Here is a 20,926-nt window from a genome sequence, read left to right on the forward strand (position 1 = left end):
TCTATACTATTGTTAGACTCCTAAGACCATTAAAGGTCTAGGGGCACTGACATTTTACAAGTATTCAGCTGCCTTTCACACAGGGGCATTTTTAGCATTATGAGAGATGTAAGTTTAATTAGAATGGTTTTAACCAGGAAATCTCCCCGCCTTAAGAAATCGGAGCTACTATGTTAATCCCAGTAAGCAACTGGGAACTTGACAGTGTGCCTGTTGTTACAATGAGAGGCAGGAAGGGTGAAATGTGTGTAGGAAGGGAGAAAAAGCACAGGAAACATGCCATCAAGGACAGCAGTGTCAAGCTCGCACAGGGCAGCGTGCCAGTCCGCGTTTGGCGCTGACCCGTGGGCTGGAGCAGCGCTGGCAGGTTGCTGCCCTCTATGTGCCTGCGCACACCAGACCATGCCACTGCCACGATTGCTCAAATACCTTCCTGACCCACTCCGGTGGCTCACAGTGAGGACCTCCAGCCAGGCCACTCTGCACCATCAACCCATCCAGCTCACACAAGCACGGCAAGGGCCAAAAATCACAGCTCTAAAGCAAACATGACACAATTACGACTGGGTTTATTTCCAGCGCCTCAAGTTACCGATTAGCCTACTCTGAGCATCGCTGTGTCTTTGCAGGGTTTGCTTTGGCCGGGTTAATGGCTACTCTCACATCTGAGATGATAAACTCAGTCTGGGCCTGTCCTTTGTCTAGTGAAGCCACAAACCTCTCTGGCTCTTGCCAAACCTCCATTCCTATGTATGAGCTTCTTCCCAGCCAGACAACGACAGAGCAAGTGCGTCCTGCTTAGCTCTCCGCATACTTCTAGCACTCAACAAAAACAGGCAGAAATTATGGTGTCTCCCATAGGGATATAAACAGAGAATTTTATCATCTCTTCAGTCTGCAGTTGCTGCCTTTCTGTAGGAAGTTTGCACAAATACCAGAGGGGAAGACTCGAACTTCATGTTAACTGCCTTTTAATGTCGGTGCCATATGTTACTCAGCAAAAGCCTGCCCCTGTTTCATCCACAGTCCTTCCTGTTACAGCCTACTTTGCCATCCTTTTTTCTCCTCCTATGAATATTCACAGTTTCCCCACATTCTTGTCCAAAAGGTTTGAGAGCTTCCTGCCTGGGCCAGGTGCAAGAGTGATGGGTATTGCACAGCCAATGCAGCAATGAAGTGTTGATCAAAGCCCGACTCTTCTAATGGCTCTGAAAAACACATGCTTGTTCAGTTTGCATTGTAGCTCATATATTGGAAAGCATATTTAGCAAGCCAGACCTGGGATCATTTAAACTTCAGGTTCTCAAAAGCCTCACAAAAAAGTACAACTCCACACATTTCAGGTTTAGTGGAATCTACCAACCAACTTTTGGGGAGCGTAACCCAGATTTGGCCACCCACGGTGGAGTCACCTACTCCATACTTATCCCTGCTATGTAAACTAAAGAAGCTGAATGCAGCTCCTGCTTTGGTCCTGTGGTCATCCTAATTAACATACACTCCTATTGGTTTCAATCCTCCCTTGTCTCTAAACCAGCAAGTACATTAAAAGAAAATATTTCTCTCTACCAGGAATTACTTGGTTTGGGAATGGGAGAAGGGGGAAGAGTAGTCTGAAGAAAGGAGACACTGCAAAGAGTGCTCTAATTTTGAAAAAAATAACATCTCAGTGCTTGCTGGGTCAGGTGGATTGCTGGGTAATGAAGACACAGGAAGGCATAAACCAGAGGGATTTTAGGGGTGTATACTAAAGAACTGGGTTGGATACTGGGTAAAAACACATTGTGTTGCAAGGAAAGCTATTTACGGGCCCTTTCCCTACATTTTCCAAAATTACTTCCTGATGGGATTTATTCTCTGCTGCCAATCTGGATGCAGAAAAGCATCTGATGCTGATTAATTTCATGCAGATCTGTCACAGAGCCCTGTGCTCTCACTCAGCCATGAGCAAGCCTGTGCATCACTCCTGAACCCACCGCTTCTGACTGTTCCCATGGTAAAACCAAGCACAGCTACCAACGCAAACACAATCTGCAGATCTTGCCTGAAACAGGGCATTCTGAATCCCTCTCTCCGGCAAATCTCCAGATTCACTTCTCAGCACAGAGGTAGAAGATGAGATCCAGCATCACTATGATAGCTCTGCCAGCCTGTGTTGACAAATTCCTCCCCATCGCTCAGTGAAGCCGTGCCAGCACATCTGGGAGACACACATATCTCCCAGATCCATGGGGGCAGAGTTATAGTGGTGTTGGCAGACACTTGCTTGTTCATTTCATGCTTTTCAGAGATCAGTCATTGTGTTTGATGTTCCAGAAAAGCATAGGATGATCTTAACCTTGTGTTACCCATTTTTTATAAAAGAACTTGGCTTGAGAATTCACACTTCAGTGAGGAACAGAAACTTGAAACTGCCCCTAAGCACCTACTGTATCAGGCTGAGACATTACCATGTTGATTTACACACTCTTCAAGTTTGTAAAGTGGGTTTTTTCCCCCCCGCAACTGCAAAGCCAAGACTCAGTTTCTAATGAAAGGTGAGATTGAAAATACAGCACATTGGCCGTGCATACATCAGGTAGGCCATTTTGGCCCACATAGTTGGCACCCCTGATTTAAAGCATACCAGAGAAAATAAACCAAGAAACAGTATGTGTTCCCTATAAATAGCTGCTCTCTATGTAGCAGTGGTTTATGAACAAAATCTGTCCAAACTACATCAAAGTGCCTGAATATTTGCTGCCTGATTTTGCTGAGTTGTGTGTCTAATTTGGCTAACACCTTCTGTTGCAGACCATTGTCCTGTTTTCTTTCATAGCCCTCTGAACTCTATGGTAGCATTTGGACAGATTCTATGTAGAGTTTATTGAAAGATTTTTTCACTGATTTAGTGCATGGGCTACTTGAGCCAAGTGAAACAGGAACTGTATTCCTAAGGCATGAAAAGGCAGAAAGGAAATTTTCTTATTGAAATATAATTTTTCCACATTACTTAATAGTCTAGAAAGTTTAATACCTTTCTGGCAGCACTTCCCACTGGGAAAAAAAAAATGGTTCCCACTCAGCCAAACAACAGTGTAATAATGTTTTAGATTGGGTTAAATGTCTTAGAAAGTGGCAGGTGTCACAGCCACCTTGCCTTCAGTGAAAAAGGCAATTGAGAGCCCTTATGAAACAAGGGATTTACATCAGTAGGGGCTGCTACACAAAAAACAGGCACATGGCAAGGTTTGAATACATGGTGAATCATGTGGCCCAAGGGATTTTTCAGGGTGGGGGCGTGTGTGTAAAATAACAGGCCATGAGGACCAGATGGCAGAGCTCCGCATGTGCAAGAGAAACAGCAAGAAACACTACAGAAATGGATACTGAGAAGCAGCTGAAAGTCAAGGTGGCTGGGAGCTTTGATTTTGAAAAAAGATACTGCCAGGGTTGAATGAGCGTCAAAAGAGTGTTGGCACTGTGAGCAAAAACAGAACTGAAAAAACAATTTTGTACAGTTGTTCTGTAAACTAAGTTAATTACCTTGAGTATATACCTAGCTTTGTCGTAGGGTTCTCCTCTTATACTGATATTGTCACCCATAACTTCTTTGTGTGTGCAAGGTACAGTTCAGTTCTCCTACACTGCAGTTTCCCGTTCCCTATCTGCCCTGTCAGTTTACACTAAATTCTGTGGGGCAGAGACAGTGCTTTGGTCAGGGTCTGTGCATATGACAGACAATTGTTGCCCTTGTGTAACATCTGAAATTTATTGGAAATTCACTCTACTTACATGGTAGGTCCCATTCTTTAGGGTCTGTCTTTCTTATTGTAAACTCTTCAGGGCGTTGTCTGTTGCTTTATATGTACATACTGTAGTGGGAATTCATCGCTGAAAACACAAATAATTAATATCACTGGTAATGTTAAAAAATAAATATTTAAGGCTCTGTTTTGTTATGCACATTCTTAATTAAGTTTATGAATATTTCCTTTGACATAAATGGGCTACTTGTTCTTATTGTTAAGTCTTTGTAAAGCTGGGGTCTGTATTAGGAAGAAAATTCTTAAGTGTATTTCAAAAATGTAGTTCTAAAGACATTTAGAAAGAACAGGTCCTCATTCTTGTCTAGTTTATATTACCATATAAACTAATAATACAAGTATACAGCAGATGGCGTGTGCTGTTACTCCTCTCTGCAGTTGTGGCTACGAGGAAGTACCAGTAGTCTGAGACCTTGCTGGTTAGCTAAAATAGTTGAATTTTCCATTAAAATTTCCATTATTGCAAGTCGTGCTTCTTAGCCTAAGGGCATGCGCTATGATAGAGCTTAATTGATTGGAAACTTAAAATTTTTACAGTATTCAGAGTTCCTCCAAACAGAAGAACATAGCTAATCAGAATATGTTGTCAAATCTGTTAACATATTTACTATTTAAAACAGTATGTTGTGAGCAGAAATATTTACAGTTATGCTTCTCTTCCCTCACTTGTCTATATTCACAAAACTGATGGGTTTTTAATATTATTAAATCTCAGTTTCCTTGACTTCTTCAAGCACATCACAAGGGACAAAGAGAGGCAGCACAAGTGCGTTGGTGTTGTTTTCTTAGGAGGTCAGGCTAAGGATATGCCTTGAGGTTCTTCCATTGCACCAGAAATGTCCAGGAGGTTGCAAGCACTTTTCCCTGGGCTTGGTATTTTGAGAAATGGGAGTATCAACTTATTTCATCAGCCTGTATTATTAAAAAGTCATAGCTTCAATATTAAACCTAATCTGTGAGTCTTTTTTGGGTGTCCTCATAACTAACCTGAATTACTTGTCGATATCATCCAAAGTATTAAAGCATCATTTAAAAATCATAAACTTTGAGCAGTTTTCCTAGACAGTGTGCTAACATTTCACTTCTTCCTATTATTTTCGTTGGCAATCATGGAGCACCAAACTGGTAACAAGATTGGAACACAGGTATTTACCATACACCATGAAAGTCTTGATTTTGGTACAGTCACTGTAAATCTCTATATGCATATTGACTCTTGAATTGCAGATGCGTAAGCTTTTGATGAAACGGAACTCGTGCCAAAATCAATACACAGGCCAAAGCAGAAGTAGGAGAAGGACACTTGCAATTAATAATGATTAGATTTGAATTTTACTAATAGAGGGTTGAATCTTCTTCCATTTAAATCAGTGGCAGAATTCCATATTAGATTTTACTTTTTCAGAGTCAGCAAAATATGCTTAGCTTTTGCATAGGATTTTATATGCCTAAAGCACTGCATACTCGTTAATTAAAAATAAGTAACTGAGACATGAAATGCTATATTCCGTCAATACTAAGTTGACTCACTACAAATAGAACATTCATTACTTAAAAACAGTCTTTGGACTGTTTACAGTTGATTCTATAATCTACTCATTTTATATTGTTTCATCCCAAATCTAAAGGTGTACAAATCTAAAAAGTTTTCTTAACTATAAAATGTAAAAGGAGACAAAGCTGTGAGAAATGTAAAGATTGTTTTGTGAGACTTGCAAAAAAAAACCAAACCAAAAAAGCAAAAAAACCAACCTAACTATGACCCACAAAATACTTTTATCCCCAAAAAAACTTTTATGGCAATAACTGACTTGAAAAAAAACCCTGAATTACAGTACTCGGTTACAGAAATACTACTAAGTCTATCTGTTGATGGTATCATACACAGTGTGATGGTGGTTTTGAGCCAGGTCCAAATAAATTGTTTCAGGGTAACACAATTCTTTTCTGGACCATTCATTCTTGTGTGATACTGGAATGCCCTCAGCCATTAAAGTCGACAAGAGTTGATGGCTTTTACTGTGTTCCAGATAAGCTATATAAAATTGCGGTTCATAAAGCATCTTTTTGACAGCTTGTGTATTCTACATGCTTGCATCAACTTTTTCCTCAGTAAAATGGTTAGCTTTCAACAGGTGTGAATTTGGCTGCTTTTTTATTATTATTTGAATTATATGACACTTCTTTGGGTATTTACACGTCCCTCCTCCTACCTATCGCTGAAATATCCTTTTCTAGCTTTTTGTTTGCCCTCTGCACAAAGCAGGGTCTTCCTTGAAAGAGATACAGAGTGCAGTTGTGTTTGCATTCGGTCTGGAAGGCCATCTAGTGACACAACCGTGCAGGAGAAAATGTAAAACCCTGTCTGTGATTTTTTTTTTTTTTTTTTTATTAGTTGAATTAAATGATCTTGCTACACTCAAGCATGCCCTTGGGGGTTTGTTGCTATTCCCACAAGTGGTATTTCAAAAATTTTAGAGTCAGTTTTGATTTCTTAAGAAGTGATAGGGTTTATTTGAGATGGAGCACACTGTTAACCCCTGCCAGGAAAGAAACATGATTTTTTGTGCAGAATGCTGGCAGATTGACACCTGAGCAGGTCTGTCACAATCACAGCATCACTCCCCTGACATGGGTATCATCGGAGCCAAACATATCAGGCTGTTGTGATCCCCTGCCTTCCTTCCATGGTACAAAACAACGCCAGGTAGGTACCTGGGGCCACCACATCTCTGCAATTAAAATGTAAAATTCTGGTTTATTTTCATTGCAGCTCACCTTGAATGGGTGGCACTGGGTGAATAAGCAATGAGCAGAGCTGTCGGTTCCTACTCGAGCTATAAATACAGTAGAAAACAAGCAGCAAGTCACCGCCACTCCCAGTGCCAGCAACAAGACGCGTTTCAGGGGGTACCTCAGGGGGTCTCTGCCTCCCATCCCGCCGTGGCTGGCATGGCACCCGCTGCACGCTCTCCCCTCAGCCTTTGGGACTGGCGTCCGCCGCTGCAGATGTTGAACTGGGAAGGCATCCCCTCAGCCGCTGGTGATCTGTGGTAAACCAAAATGGCAAATGGCTCTTGAGGTCCAAAAGAGGAATAAATGAGGGCTGGGAGGGGGGGCGGGAGGACGCTGGTGCTACAGCTGCTGGACGGGGATGAGCACCCAAGCCTGGGTAACATGGCGGGTCGATGGGAAGTGCAAAGGGGACAGGGCCTAGCGGCCCCCGGCGGATGGAGGCCTTGGAGGCTCACCGGGGGGAAGCGGGGGGTGAGCAGCCCCTGTGGGTTTTGGCAGGGAAAAGGCCTGACAGGGTGCCGAGAGGGCTCCTGCCGTGCCCACCGGGGCTACCCTAGCGCTGGGGCCCCACGGGTGACCCGTGAGGAGCCGATGCCGCGGGCGCTCCGGGCCGCCGAGGGGGCTTCGGGGCGTTAACACGGGCTGAGGCGGCGGCGCGGCCGCGGGCGGGGCCCTGAGGTACCTGAGGCGCCGGCGCCCGTAGCGCGGCCAATCTCCGGCGGGGCGCGGGCGGCGCCTGCCCCGGGGCGCCCGGAGAGCGGCGGCGGTTGTGGGGAGCCGCGTCCCGGAGGCGCTGCGCCCTGCCCGGCCCCGCTCCGCTCCGCTCCGCTCCATGGAGGCGACCAACGGGGCTCTGCCCGAGGGCGCGGCGGGAGGCTCCCGCGACAACGCGGCCGCCCCGTCGGGCAAGAAGGAGGTGAAGGTTGTGATCGTGGGGGACGGCGGCTGCGGGAAGACGTCGCTGCTGATGGTGTACGCCAAGGGAGACTTCCCGGAGGTGAGCGGGCTGTCCCGCCGCCGGGCCCGGCCTGGTCGGGGTGCGAAGGGGCCGGGAGCCGCCCGGCAAAGCGGCCGGTGCTGGCTGCGAGCTGCTTGTCCCTAGCTAGAACTGCTTCTCCTCCCTTTGCAGCAATACGCGCCGTCCGTCTTCGAGAAATATACTACCAGCGTTACGGTGGGCAAAAAGGAGGTCACCCTGAATTTGTACGATACGGCAGGTAAGGGTTTTTTTCACATTGTGCTTTCCGTTTTCCCAATCCCGACAGTACCGGGCTGCGAGAGGCAGTTTCGGTGCGGCCGCCGGGATGGGACCGCCCTGGGGCAATGGCCTGGGACTGAGCCCAAACGCAGCCCCCGGGCTTTTGTAATTCCAGACAAATAAGGAGAAATTGCTTTTACTGGTGTAAAATGCTGCCCCTGTAAAAGTGCCCGTGTTTCTGTTCCAGTAGCTTTTGCTGTGTCAACTTAAATCAGACTGAAACTTGAAGACTGTAAAGCTGGACATATTTTCAAATTGCTTTTCTACTGGCATACTTTTAGTGTAATATCACGGTTCAGACTGCTAGAGATTAAAGTACAAACTGAACAACAACCATTACCTGTTACATGCATAAATGTGCCTTCCAGAAAAAAAAGGGTCTCTGGTCTAATGGCAGTTCTAGCCATGGACTCCTTCATTATCTTAACAACCCAGTTTATTAAGAAAATCACATCTAATATCAAACATATCTGAAGGTATTAAAACCCAGCTCCCAGATGCAAAGCATAATTATATCAACCAGGAAAATATTTTAATCTCCTGCCACATGTGATCGAATAGCGAAGGGGAAAAAGGCCAGTTTGTGTTCAAAATACAAAAGCCGTAGCAGCAAAAGTTGTTTGAAAATACTGGTAGTTTGTTCAGGTTCATTTCAGGAACTTGTGAAATGGTTCAAAGTTCCTAGGCTCTGTTATCCAGCTGTGTTCCTAAACGAACCCTAAAATCGACACGTGCTTCGTTTCAGCTCAGTGTAAATCATCTGTTTCAGTTCAAGCCTGTGGAGTTGTTCCAAATTTACACCAAGACAAATAACTGAATGCAGTCCATATTAATTTTTAACAGTAGTAAAACACACTTACCTTCTTGCATGTGTACATGATATCTGAATGGATAATTTTAAAGGTTTTTAATCTAAAAGTGTATTTTATTGCTAATCTTTACTGCAGTATAGTAAGATCCTGAGCACGCAATTTGCCAGTATATCTTCTTGTGTCAATGTTACTGTACTTGAATCCAGTAATGTGGATAATGTAACTTCTACTGAATGGCAAGGCTTTTGTGTTTAAGTCTTAAAGGAAAAGAGAAGGGCTGAAATCTAGTGTGACGGAGGGATTTCCTTAATATAGCATATTGGCACAAAGAACTTGCCACAGTGAACTTGTCGAGTTTTTATGTTTGTTCACTGTCAGTGTGGAATTTTTGCCTGTCACAGTTCTTGATACTTGGCTGGCTCATTTAAAATCATGCTGCAGCTTCCAACATTTGCCTTTGGAGTCTCTTCCAAGCTTTAAGGAACATGGGCTGGATCCAGAAATGGGGGTAGGTAGGGCAAATTCAGTATTGCAGCACTGAACTCTTGCAAGCCTGACATAAGTGCCCAGCTCCTTGCGTCATGCAGGGAGCCGCTCTGCGCAAGACCTACAGCTGCCAGCAGCCTGGAGAGTGCTCGCTGAACCCAGTGCTGGTGGCTTATCATTTTATCATAGAACAGTTTGGGTTGGAAGGGACCTTTAAAGGTCATCTAGTCCACACCTGCCCCTGCAATGAGCAGGGCTATCTTCAACTAGATCAGGTTGCTCAGAGCCCTGTCCATCCTGATGTTGAATGTTTCTGGGGATGGGGCATCTACCACCTCCCTGGGCAACCTGTGCCAGTATTTCACCATCCTCACTGTAAAACGTTGTCTTCCTTATATCTAGTCTAAATCTACCCCTTTTAGGTTAAAACCATTACCCCTTGTCCTATCGCAACAGGCCCTGCTAAAAAGTTTGTCCCCCATTTTACCCTGTTCCCTTGTTCAGGCACGTAACTTTAGCAGAAAGAGTCTACCCTTACACATTTAGTTCATAGCTATAAATACTATCTTGGGACCAAAGTGCTGCCCCATTGAAGAACAGTGTGGGGCGTATTTTGTGTCTCATAAAGACACTTTGGGAATTGGAGATGCCATTGTTGCCTAGTTGGCAGAGCTCTTTGCCATGAAAGAGCAATTGCTTTCCATGTCTCATCTGGAAACCTTGAAAACCAACATGTTTCACCTCCTGAAACAGTGTCATGGCCACCAGGCTACAAGTTGCTAGAGGCTGCTGACACTTGACTCCTCCCTTCCTGTCAAATTTCTTTTGCTTTGCATGACACACATCAAGATTATCAGGTGCAAAGAAAGGGTGGACATTGCCACCTTGGTTAAGGCATTTGCTTGAGAGGGGGAAAGACTTAAGTTTTGGTTCTGTTTCAAAGCTGCTTACGTAGTTTTATGTTACAGATCTGTGTCATACTCCATAATTCAAGCAGCTTTTCATCCTCTTTCTGAAGCTGGAAGTTATGCCAGAGGAAGAACTCACTTGAGCACACTTTTTAATCCCATCCTGTTTTTAATAATACAAAACTGATGTTGAGTTCCTTAAGGATTAGACTAGGACCAAGAGTCATGTCCTGTCCTCTAAGTTCAAATAGTGCAGGAAGGGAAGAGCAAGGGGAGTGTCCAGTTCAGGAGACAGACAGCTCCTGTCCCTCTGCCACATGGATGCAGCATGGGAGATGCAGTTTTGGAATCAGTGTTTCACTATGTTGACTTGCTTTTGTCATATCATACAGCAGCAGCTCATTAAATTCCTCTCTCAGCTGGGCAATGATGCTTTGGGGTGGGTGTACAGCAGCAACCGCAGCTTAAAGAGGAATCTAAACATACAACTTATTGCTGGAAGTACAGTAGTTTAACAGTGCAGCGTATTAGCCATATTTTGTGAATCATTTTCTGACTTACTGAACTGCTTGAGTTGGTCTTGCTCTTCTCTAAAATCGTAAGACAGCTTTACATTTGTATTTTGCTTTTCAGTCTGAAAGGTTCCCAAATAATTCAGATTATCATAAAACCATTCAAGTGGGATCAAAAGGATGTAAAAGCATTTCTGAGGTGAAGGGCTTCAGCTAAGTGCCATGTAGCAGTGTAAGGGAGCAGAAGGCAAAGCTGTTTTTAAAAGGTGTCACTGGATTTTCATGATGCACCCACCGCAGGAAGGACTTTGATATTTTTAGGATCTTGCTAAGAGCAACACTGAATAGAACTGCATGTACTTCAGCGTCATGGCAAGGTAAAGGACAGGTTCAGCTCCATGGGCTGTTTAAAGTTAGAAGGATTCTTTGTATTGTCAAGTCCTGTGCAGCTTGAGACTTTGAGCTTGTCCTACTTACCGAAGGAGAAGGACACAAAGTGCCTAACTATCAAACATTTCAAGCTACAAAAGGTATTTTTTTTCTTGACAAGAATTTTGGTAACAAATGAAGTCAATGAGTTAGCCTAAAATATGCTAGAATAACAGTTTTTTGTGAGACTTCATACTATCCTACTCTGTCTTCCTCAGAGACACCTCTTGCTGTTGCAGGAAGTTGGTGGTATACATACGCAATGTGTAAAGGCTTTGTAATACCACTTGTCTCATCTGCAAACAGGCTTTGCAGCTGCTTATTCAATTAAAAGTTTCCATTTCTTGCTGTGCTCAATAGAGGCAAAGGCACTGAGAGGTAAATTAACTGTATTTTTTTACATACTAAGGGAGCAGTGTTGATGCTTTAGCTGCAGTGCAGAAACACGGTTCAATTTCTGATGCTGTTGAGTGCAGGACTTTCTCAGACCAAAGAAAAGAGCTCTGCTGGGCTGGGGAAGGCTGGGGAGGAAGTAATGCCTCATCATTGCGGGTGCTCACTCTGACTGGCAGGAAGCACACGCAAAGCCTCCAGCGGGGTTTTTCATGTCTGTAATGACAGATGCATGGCAGTCTGAGGCCTTAAGAGAAATTTTAAAAGCCAGTATATGCGAGAGTAATTTTTCATAACTTTGAAAGGAAGGGCATGCCTGAGGAAGACAAAAAAAAACCACAACTTTTTTTAATTGAAGTGTGCCCCCCCCAACTCCAGGTGTCCTCTTCTACTGGTTTTATTCCTGCCATGAATGTCTGTTTCCCAGTTTTTTTTAAACTGAGTAGTGAAAAAACATAGCTGGCAAGCTAATAACCATAGTATTCCCATGGAGCCTGCAGACTAACAAATCAAAGAGAATTGGGTGCATTTCTGCATGCTTGTGAGGGCTTGCCGTCACATGGTTCCAAGCCAATCCTAAACCACAAGTGTGGAGTATTACAGTCAACACATGGCCATACGTAGGAAGTGGTGGGCTGGTTGGGACCGGGTGGCAGGATATTATTACATTCTTCCTTAGCCGCTGGCAGTTGGTGGCGATGGACAGCGCTGCTGTACGTTAGGACAGCGCGTACCGTTAGGCTCCTAGGCTGGCAAGTCTTGACTCTATTGTTTACCCTCTCCTGTCAATGGCAGTGGGTGCTGAGCTCCTTTATGGACGGAGCAACACACAGGCTGGCACTTCCTTGGTGGTGAATTGGTGAAGGAGTGAGGAAGAGCAGACAGAGGTGAATGTGGATGTGAGACCAAGACCTGTGGTTTCACTTCTTTCCCCGTTCACACTTAACCATCACCTGAGGCTGAGGTCCCACCCTGCTGTAGGGCCCAACTGCAGTGATGTGGGTTACGCAGCATGTCACAGAGGCATCCAGGAGTGTGATCTTTGCAAAGAATTAGCAAATTTTAGGTGAATTCAGCTGGATGGAGTTTTTTCTTTTAAAGAAAAAAAACAAAACAAAACCAAACAGGGTCTCTGATGCTACAATGAATTGAGGAAGGCAGAAGAGAGTCAGATATGCTCCCATGTAGGCATATATTTAACCAATTATTCCACAGCATGCTTTTTGTTAATTGGGGAAAGAAAACAGCTACCTGTGCTTGAGGAAGCACACTCAGGGGCTTTGCATATACATTCAGTTAGTGCTTAGGTTCAGCCCTGTTCCTTCATTTTAAAATTCTTCTAGTAGAAGACCTAAATCTGCCAAATTAGCTCTGACCACAGACCGAGCAGCTTTACAGAGAAAAAGTCTCCCAGGCCCTTTCTTGCATTTCATCAGCAGCACTTAAGGACAGGGGGTGAAAGGGATTGTTTTCAGTGAGAGGGATGTCGATATTTAGACACAGCTTGATCTGGGTCTTGTTACATCCTCAGCAATTGAAGAACTACATCTGAGCTCTTAAAGAATAGCTTCCTCTCCTTCCAAGTGAGCGCTGTAATCATCCAACCATAATACAAGTTAAGCAATTACCATCTAACCTTCCCCCTGTGGTCTCTGCACTATACCTTGTTCTGTGCTCTGTATTTGAAATTCCAAATATGCATGGAGCCGCATTTTATACAGCAGCATTTTCTCATGCATTTATTTTCTCAGTTTGCTTAAAAAAACATAACTGCACAGCTGGTTTTGAAGATGAAGGTGCAGTTCACTGGGGCATATCTATAGTTTTTGAATTGCAATACAGCATATTTGTGTCACACCACTGAAGACACCTCTTCAGTTATTCCATCCAGGAGAGTATGAATTTAGCTGTATGTTCTGATTCCAAACAAATGAATGTGTTCCTTCCAAGGGGACAGTCCTGTCTGCCTCACAAATTGCCAGCAATAAATTGGAGGACCTTTTGATTTTACAAGCTACATTGGTAGAAGCTCAGAGGCATGAATTTGAACAGGGAAAATCATACACAGCACGTAACACTAGAGGAAGTTAGGAGAAAAAAAAAAGTTTGGCACCTGATGTGTTTAATGCATTTAGAGGATTATCTCGGCAACAAAATGGTAAATCGGTTGCAAACAAGTAGGTGGATTTGGGAGAATAAGAAGGGCTAAGCAGTACAGTCTTTGCTCTGAATGTTTATACAACATCCATAATTTTGTCAATTGTCTATTATTTCTGGATTAAACCTTGAGGGATCAATCCGTCTTTGTTCTGCACCTCACCCACGGAGCATGCTGCTCTTGTGGAAGCTCAAATACAGAGTGATCGAAACCTAAGATTCCTGTTACAAACATCTCGGACAGAGTAAGTAATGGCTTATCCAGTAGGGTTTGCCTTGTAATAACCTGTATCTCGATCCATCGTTTAAATTAAGGAGGGGAGCAAAGTATTGTAAAACTATTGGCCTTCTGGTATCTGCAATTCTTCAGATTGCAGCTGGAGGCAAACATGTTGTCTAGAGTGATGAGTGCATGAACTGGGGCTGAGCCAGGTGCCAGGGCAGGAATAGTTGGTATAAAGTTGGGGCACACTGAAATTTTTAGCATCCCTTCATTTGAAATATCAATACAAAGATTTGAGATGCGTAACTTTACCTGTAGGGCAGTTTCTGAGCTGTGTGTACATTGTGGTGATTGTGGGAAGGAACGGTGTTCCCAGTTCTTGTTTTGGAAATTTGGTGCATCAGAGACATACCCAATTCCAGGGGCAGCATTCAGGTGGCAAATAGATCTTCTACAGGCTGCTTAAATCACCGTTTCTTCCTTATTAAGTCTCTGAAAAAAACTCAAATGAAAAAGATTGGGTTTTTTTCCTCAGCTGCCAACTATATCTGGTAATTACTGCTTTCTTGAACTGAGCCTCTCAAAGCAAGACACCTTCAGACCCCAGCATGGCGATTACAGCTAAGTTGTATGTACAGCAAGGGGAATAGTACAGGTCTGAAGCAAATTAGCTTCCTCTTGTCAGATCACATGCTAGAATACCCCTAATCAGAAGTATGACAAATCCCCTACTTTTCCAGAATTCAGCAGCATCCCTAAGATCTGCTGTGTAGTCCTGCTTCAAAGACCAGTTGAGCCTGGCTCATGTTGCAGCATGCCTTGTAAAATCATGTACGTGCTGCTACAGTGAGCAGCAGTGCTAAAGGCACAGTGTGCTCATCACTGCTTCCTCTTAGCTCACTGGGCTGGGAAAAGCAAGTTTGCCACTAAGATTTTTACTTCAGCATTGTAGCAAATTCAGTCTTTCTTCTCACAGCATCGCGTGTTCAAATGTGGTTGGGAGAATGGAGCCACTGTCAAACTGCAAATGTTTTAATCGATAACTGTCAAATTCCTCTTGCTGATCTTGCTTGTGAGCAGCAACTTGGCAATTGGTGATTAGAACTGCTTCTAAGTATTTAGCCGTTGGACAAAGAAGGCCTTTTATTAAATCTTGCCAAGGATGTTTTAAATTCTAAAGCATCAGTTTTGTCAGGGAAGAGGAATCTCCTGCATTTAAGGGAAGGAATTGTACAAGTATGGAAAACTCGCCATCTGTGCAATTATAATACCATTGTTCTTGATCTCAAGTATGTATCTTTACATATTCACATCATATTGCTTGTTAAGGACAGATTTCTTTTATCCAAAACATTCTCTGTGTTGCAGGGCAGGAGGACTATGATCGGCTACGACCGCTTTCATACCAAAACACAAACGTCGTGTTAATTTGTTACGATGTCATGAACCCCACTAGCTATGATAATGTAGCAGCTAAGGTAAGAGGCTTTTGTAATTGCTTCAGCCTTTTAAATGAATTACATACGCCTGATATACGGCAAGATGTCAGATTAAAAAAGCTGATGCTTTTAGTGTCCTGTACCCTGGGTGTGTAGATGCACAGATTGCTCATCATGCACTGAGCTGCAGGTCACAGACCTTAGACCTGGAGCTCACCTCTCCGTGGCTCGTAAGTGCTCAGAACTGGGGTTGACTCCACAGTACACTAAAAAGATCAAACACCAGCAGTGAAATTGCTACTTTATCTGTAGCGATGTCACACCACCAACATTGCATACAAGCATTTTAGATTCAAGTCTACTTCCATCACATGCACGTTTAACTATAGGGGAAAGATGTAAGCAACCGCTTGCTTGTACTAGGATTTCTGTAATGCTCCAAAGTAGAAGCTAGCATTCCTATACATAGCACCAGCAAAATAAAGCAAGACTTGGTCCAAATTCTGCTCTTAAATACGACTTTAGAGGAGCTCTTCTGAATTTAAACAGACGTTAAATAAGCACTTTGGCATAACGACAGATGCCACCTATGTTTTTATAAAGCAACTGACTTTGGGTAGGACTTTTAAATGTTTCTGGGATGTAAATAGTGCATGTTGGGCCCCTACCACTAAATTAACAACTTTCAAAACTCTGAAATTGCAGCATATATTAAATGCTGGTTCTGTTCCTTGGCTTTATTGTTCTGATTTAAAAAAAAAAAAAAAAAGCCAGATGTAAAAGTTTTGTTTTTCTACCATCAGTGGTATCCTGAAGTGAATCACTTCTGCCGAGGTGTCCCGCTTGTACTGATCGGCTGCAAGACAGACCTTCGGAAAGACAAAGAACAGTTGCGCAAACTCAGGGCTTCTAAGCAGGAACCCATTACTTACAACCAGGTAAATACAAGTGCGTGTAAAGTGGTGTCCTCTTTGCAAGAGATAAAGCACACTTACTTCGGTGGCATTGTTCCTCACAAGTACAATCACAGATACTCCAAAATGATGTGATCACAGTGTCCCACTAAAGAAATTACTGACAGTCAGCACTTACAGGGGTTTCTGTAAGTCCTTTTTGGCAGTGGCCAAATCAACACCTATTTTGAGTAGAAAAGTAAAGAGAAATTTTAAGAGTGTTTTGCATACCTTGGGGTGTCTGAAAGGACACTACTAGCTATGCCTTCTAGGCTCATTACACCTCATTCTTGTTTCCTTTCACAGCTAGGTTATTACTCGTACAAATTGGTAAGCCTCGACAAGTTTGTTGGACTCCCTTCATAATTTTTATTAGCATACATTGCTTCCATCACTGGTACTTTGACCAGGATTGTGATAAGGACTGGAGATGCTAAGATACACATTACAGGATTAAAAATACCGATGATTCCAGAAGAAATGTGTTTTGCAAACCCTATTTGAAAAGAAATCCTTTCAAGGACAATAGCAAAAACATCTGCAAGGCATCTCTAACATAAGAGACTTTTCTTTGAAGTCTCTGAAGTAATCTTTAAAAAAAAAAAAATCTACATATGTCATAGTTTAACCCCAGCTGGCAACTAAGCCCCACACAGCTGCTCTCTCACTCCCTGTGGTGGGATGGGGGAGAGAATTGGAAGAGTAAAAGTGAGGAAACTCATGGGTTGAGATAAAGACAGTTTAATAGGTAAAGCAAAAGCTGCGCATGCAAGCAAAGCAAAACCAGGAATCCATTCACAACTTCCCATGGGCAGGCAGGTGTTCAGCCATCTCCAGCAAAGCAGGGCTCTATCACGCGTAACAGTGATTTGGGAAGACAAATGCCATCACTGTGAATGTCCCCCTGCCTCCTCCTTCTTCCCGCAGCTTTATATGCTGAGCATGACATCCTATGGGATGGAATATCCCTTGGGTCAGTTGGGGTCAGCTGTCTCAGCTGTGTCCCCTCCCAACTTCTTGTGCACCCTCAGCCTACTCGCTGGTGTTGGGGGGTGAAGAGCAGAAAATGCCATGATGCTGTGTAAGCACTGCTCAGCAATAGCTAAAACATCCCTGAATTATCTACACTGTTTCCAGCACAAATCCAAAACGTAGCCCCATGCTAGCTACTGTGAAGGAAATTAACTCTATCCCAGCCAAAACCAGCACAACATATTAGATATTTTCAATTTAAGTACTACAAAGCAGTGAGGCTTACAACTAGTGTTACAACACTGGCATAGCTGTCCTAGGTACAGGAGAAACAGTCAGTGATGGAACAGTTTGTCCCATGTCACGCGAGACCTTTCTGCTCTGGTCTCCCAGTTGTTTTTTTTTAACTACAAAGCCATCCATCCTTCTTCTCAGAGCAAGAACAGCAGCTTTCGAACTGTGTGAGAAAACAAGTCCGGGGAACAAGATTAAATGCACTAAGACCATGACTGAACCACTACCTTATCTAAATGGCATGAAAAGAAACTGCAACTGTATCACCACTAAACCACGCTGGGACTTCTGCCTTGTCTTCCTTGCATGCAAGATGAGATGTCCGTCCTGTCACTTTGTGAACAGCTGCAGATTGTCCCTCATTTGCATTTATAACTCCCTTCATCACCTTCCCACATGAGGTTCAGGGCAAGTAACAGACACTTTTGATGAGTCTGCTGAGGCCTCATGCAATTAAATTTCAGGGCCCACATGATGTACAAACTTTGTCTCCTATGTGAGCCCTCCTGCTTGGTTTTTCTCCCCTTAAATATACACTACCTCAGTCTTTTACAGCTGATGGCATCTTGAGTCACACGACGTGATGCTTCCAATGCCAGGCACAGAGGAGCTGAACAGTATCTGCCAGCACTGCAGCTTGCAAACAACTGGAAGGAGACAAACTTCGCTTAAATGTGCTGAAGAAAAATCCCCCTATAGAAGCCTGAGTGCTCAAGTGACCCCACTCCCAGGGCTTATAATGAATAAATGTAGAGTTTGTGAGCTGTGTGTTGCAGACCTGGAATTCACACTCCAAGGCTCACAAGCGTTCAAAACTGGGGGCTGACTCTGCCAAGGATCACAAGCAAAGTAAGAAATCACTGTGTTTTGTCTGTAGTGATTTCGCACAACCAGAATTGCACGCAAATGTTTTAGATTCTAGTCTGTTCCCACTGCATGCATTTGGGTGAGGTTGAGAAACACAGGCACACATTTGTGTATATGAGGATTTGGGCTGAGGCCTTGAATGCTCCAAAGCAAAAGTCAGGGTTCCTGCATGTGCACCAGCAAAACAAGGCAAGACATCGGTCCAGATTCTGCTCTTGCATGTAACATTAATTACTAAAGGTGACATCACATAATAGTTATGTTCAGGCCTGAAAAAATACTGCTGTGTAAACATCTTATCCTCACTTAAGTATCTACCTCAGCATTTCTTTTAAACAAATTTAAAACTGAGAATATTTTTACACTATCAGCAGTCTGCATCTTAGAGTCTCTAATGCACTGAACTGTTAGGCCAGGCTCTAGATCAACATGGGGGAAAAAACCTAGTTTATTTAACAGTGCCTCAGTTTATCACCAATGCCACCCACACTCTAGCACTATACTCACAGGCAGCGTCTTTCTTCCTGACCTCATGATACGAAGATGTACAAAATCATTCCCTTTCTTTCCCATCTCACCTTCCTTCTCTCATACATTGAGTTTACATCTTTTCTTACCTTTTGTTTTTTACAGGGTGAAGCAGCTTGTCAGCAGATTAATGCAGAAGTTTATCTGGAGTGCTCAGCAAAATGTCGTGAAAACATAGAAAATGTTTTTAAAGAAGCAACAACCATTGCACTGAATGCCATGAAAAAAGCCAAGCGCCAAAAGAAACGGACAGTGTGCTCAGTGTTATGATCTGGACTGCAAGAAGGCATGGACTGCAAGAGAGCATTGACTGCAAGAGCGCCAGGCGATTCAGATTTTAAAAACAGTGTAACTTTAAAGACCATTATTTTTCATTACATGTTTGTATTTCTAGAAAAATTTTTATTTTTAAATTTTAATTATTTTTATTATTTTTGCACTTCTTTGCACTGCTCTCACAAGTTTTCAAAGCTCTTTATCAAGGTTAACTGATGCTGCATGCCTTTGTCCATCTGGCTTTTGCTCCCAACTGCAAATGACCACCAGTCAGGTCTTGGGCTCACTATTTAAATTGCAATGAACAGCGACTGCTACTGTATGACTTAATTAGCGTGGTTTTCCTCTGCAAAATAATTGTGGCATGTTACAGCTACAGTTTACTTTTTCAAGGAGAAAAGCCACATCTTTTAGAAGAAGAAGTGATGTTAGAGCAGCTTATCAGGCACCTTTGAAGAGACAGAAATTAAGTTCTGTCTTAACATTTTCAAAGTTACTTGGTGGCAGTGGTATGAGCTAGCCTCAAGCTGCCCCCAGAGTGCACAGACAGAGCACCCGCTACTCGCCCTGTACCACTGGGCTGGCTTTGCAGAGCTACACCTTTAGAGGTCTCCTTGCAAGGCCTGCTGCTGTAATAGAAACCAGTATTTATCAACGGAAATACATCAGTTGCTCCAATTCAGAAATGGCATATCATGATAAATATTTAATTTACAGCACTCAAAGTACTCCAAGGAGCTACTATGTGTAATGTAAAGTCAGTTTTACAATAAACTTACATAGCTTATTTAATACATGACAGATGCAAGTATTGGTGCATGCTAGCGGAAATACTTAACTCGTGCATTAACTGATGAAGTCATCTCTACTGCTACAAATTAAAATTTTCCCTTTTGTGATGAAGGTGTCAGTTGCCTGTTTAAGGATGAGGGATGCTCCCACTGCACAATGTAGTATATGTGCCTCAAATCTCCTAGTTCTTTTGCACATCCCATGCAGTGAGATCTCAGATTTCAGGAGCAATCACTAGTTTGTAGCCATCATAAACCAAACCTGTGAGGGGGAAGGAGGCTTCTGCAGGTGTTGCTGAAAGCTTTCTGTGTAAGGCAAATTACAGCCCATCCTAAGGGAGAATACCTAGGACTTACTTACTTACATAACAGTTAACAAGATAAAACCTTTTGCCAAAAAGTTTAGGCAGTGCAGGCCAGGAGCCTACTGTTAGACAAACATTGTACATAGAGCCTGGTAACTGTACATTGTAGAGCTTTCATGCAACTTTATCCTCTGCTGGTTACATGACCAGCTGGTGAAAAACTCTGTTTTGGAGCAAGCCATCGTTATTATTTTACATGCAGGGTAAAGAGATCTTGATCCTCGGAATCATACTTTTTTTTTTTCTTTCTTCCCCTAACTTGTTTTGATTTAATTAGGTTTGTCACTCCCTATCAACTTAAAATGGAAAATAAAAAAAAAAAAAAATTTACATGTTTGTGCACATCTTCAACTACAGAAAAATCTTGAAGAGTTGTGCACAAGAAAACTGTCAGTAAAACACAGCAAACCACCCATCACCTTACCAAGTACGAAACTGAAACATCAATGCGCAGGAAGCTACTGCGTTTACCCTCAGCTCCATGGCAGGAATCTTCCTTGCTTTTTTATTCTGAGTTTCTCATGCTGCAGAACTCAAGTTACTCACCATGTGTAGAGCTCCCCACCCCTGGAGAACCAGGTCCACTGCTCAGATCCAGCAGGTTCCAGCATCGCTCTCAAAATAAAACAATTTACATTTCATAAATGGAGAGTTCAAAGGA

The 20,926-nt window shown here is 43.1% G+C and overlaps 1 protein-coding gene across 10 annotated transcripts in view; it reads left to right on the forward strand.

Annotated features, from left to right (window-relative positions):
* The window catches only part of RHOF (ras homolog family member F, filopodia associated), a 32,478-nt gene extending 11,603 nt beyond the window's left edge, over positions 1-20,875 (forward strand). For 9 of the 10 annotated variants that reach the window (XM_075041307.1, XM_075041306.1, XM_075041309.1 and 6 more), the window contains 5 exons: positions 6,580-7,599; positions 7,732-7,819; positions 15,149-15,258; positions 16,023-16,157; positions 18,939-20,875. In XM_075041307.1, the coding sequence (XP_074897408.1) occupies positions 7,435-7,599; positions 7,732-7,819; positions 15,149-15,258; positions 16,023-16,157; positions 18,939-19,103 (663 nt within the window). In that variant the 5' untranslated portion in view covers positions 6,580-7,434 and the 3' untranslated portion in view covers positions 19,104-20,875. Of the gene's footprint in view, positions 1-6,579; positions 7,600-7,731; positions 7,820-15,148; positions 15,259-16,022; positions 16,158-17,983; positions 18,288-18,938 lie in introns of all 10 variants that reach the window. The other variant, XR_012652301.1, reaches the window with a different exon arrangement.
* Positions 20,876-20,926: the final 51 nt, after the last annotated feature.

This window comes from Buteo buteo, chromosome 11 (genome assembly GCF_964188355.1).
Source record: "Buteo buteo chromosome 11, bButBut1.hap1.1, whole genome shotgun sequence".
Taxonomy (NCBI): Eukaryota; Metazoa; Chordata; class Aves; order Accipitriformes; family Accipitridae; genus Buteo; species Buteo buteo.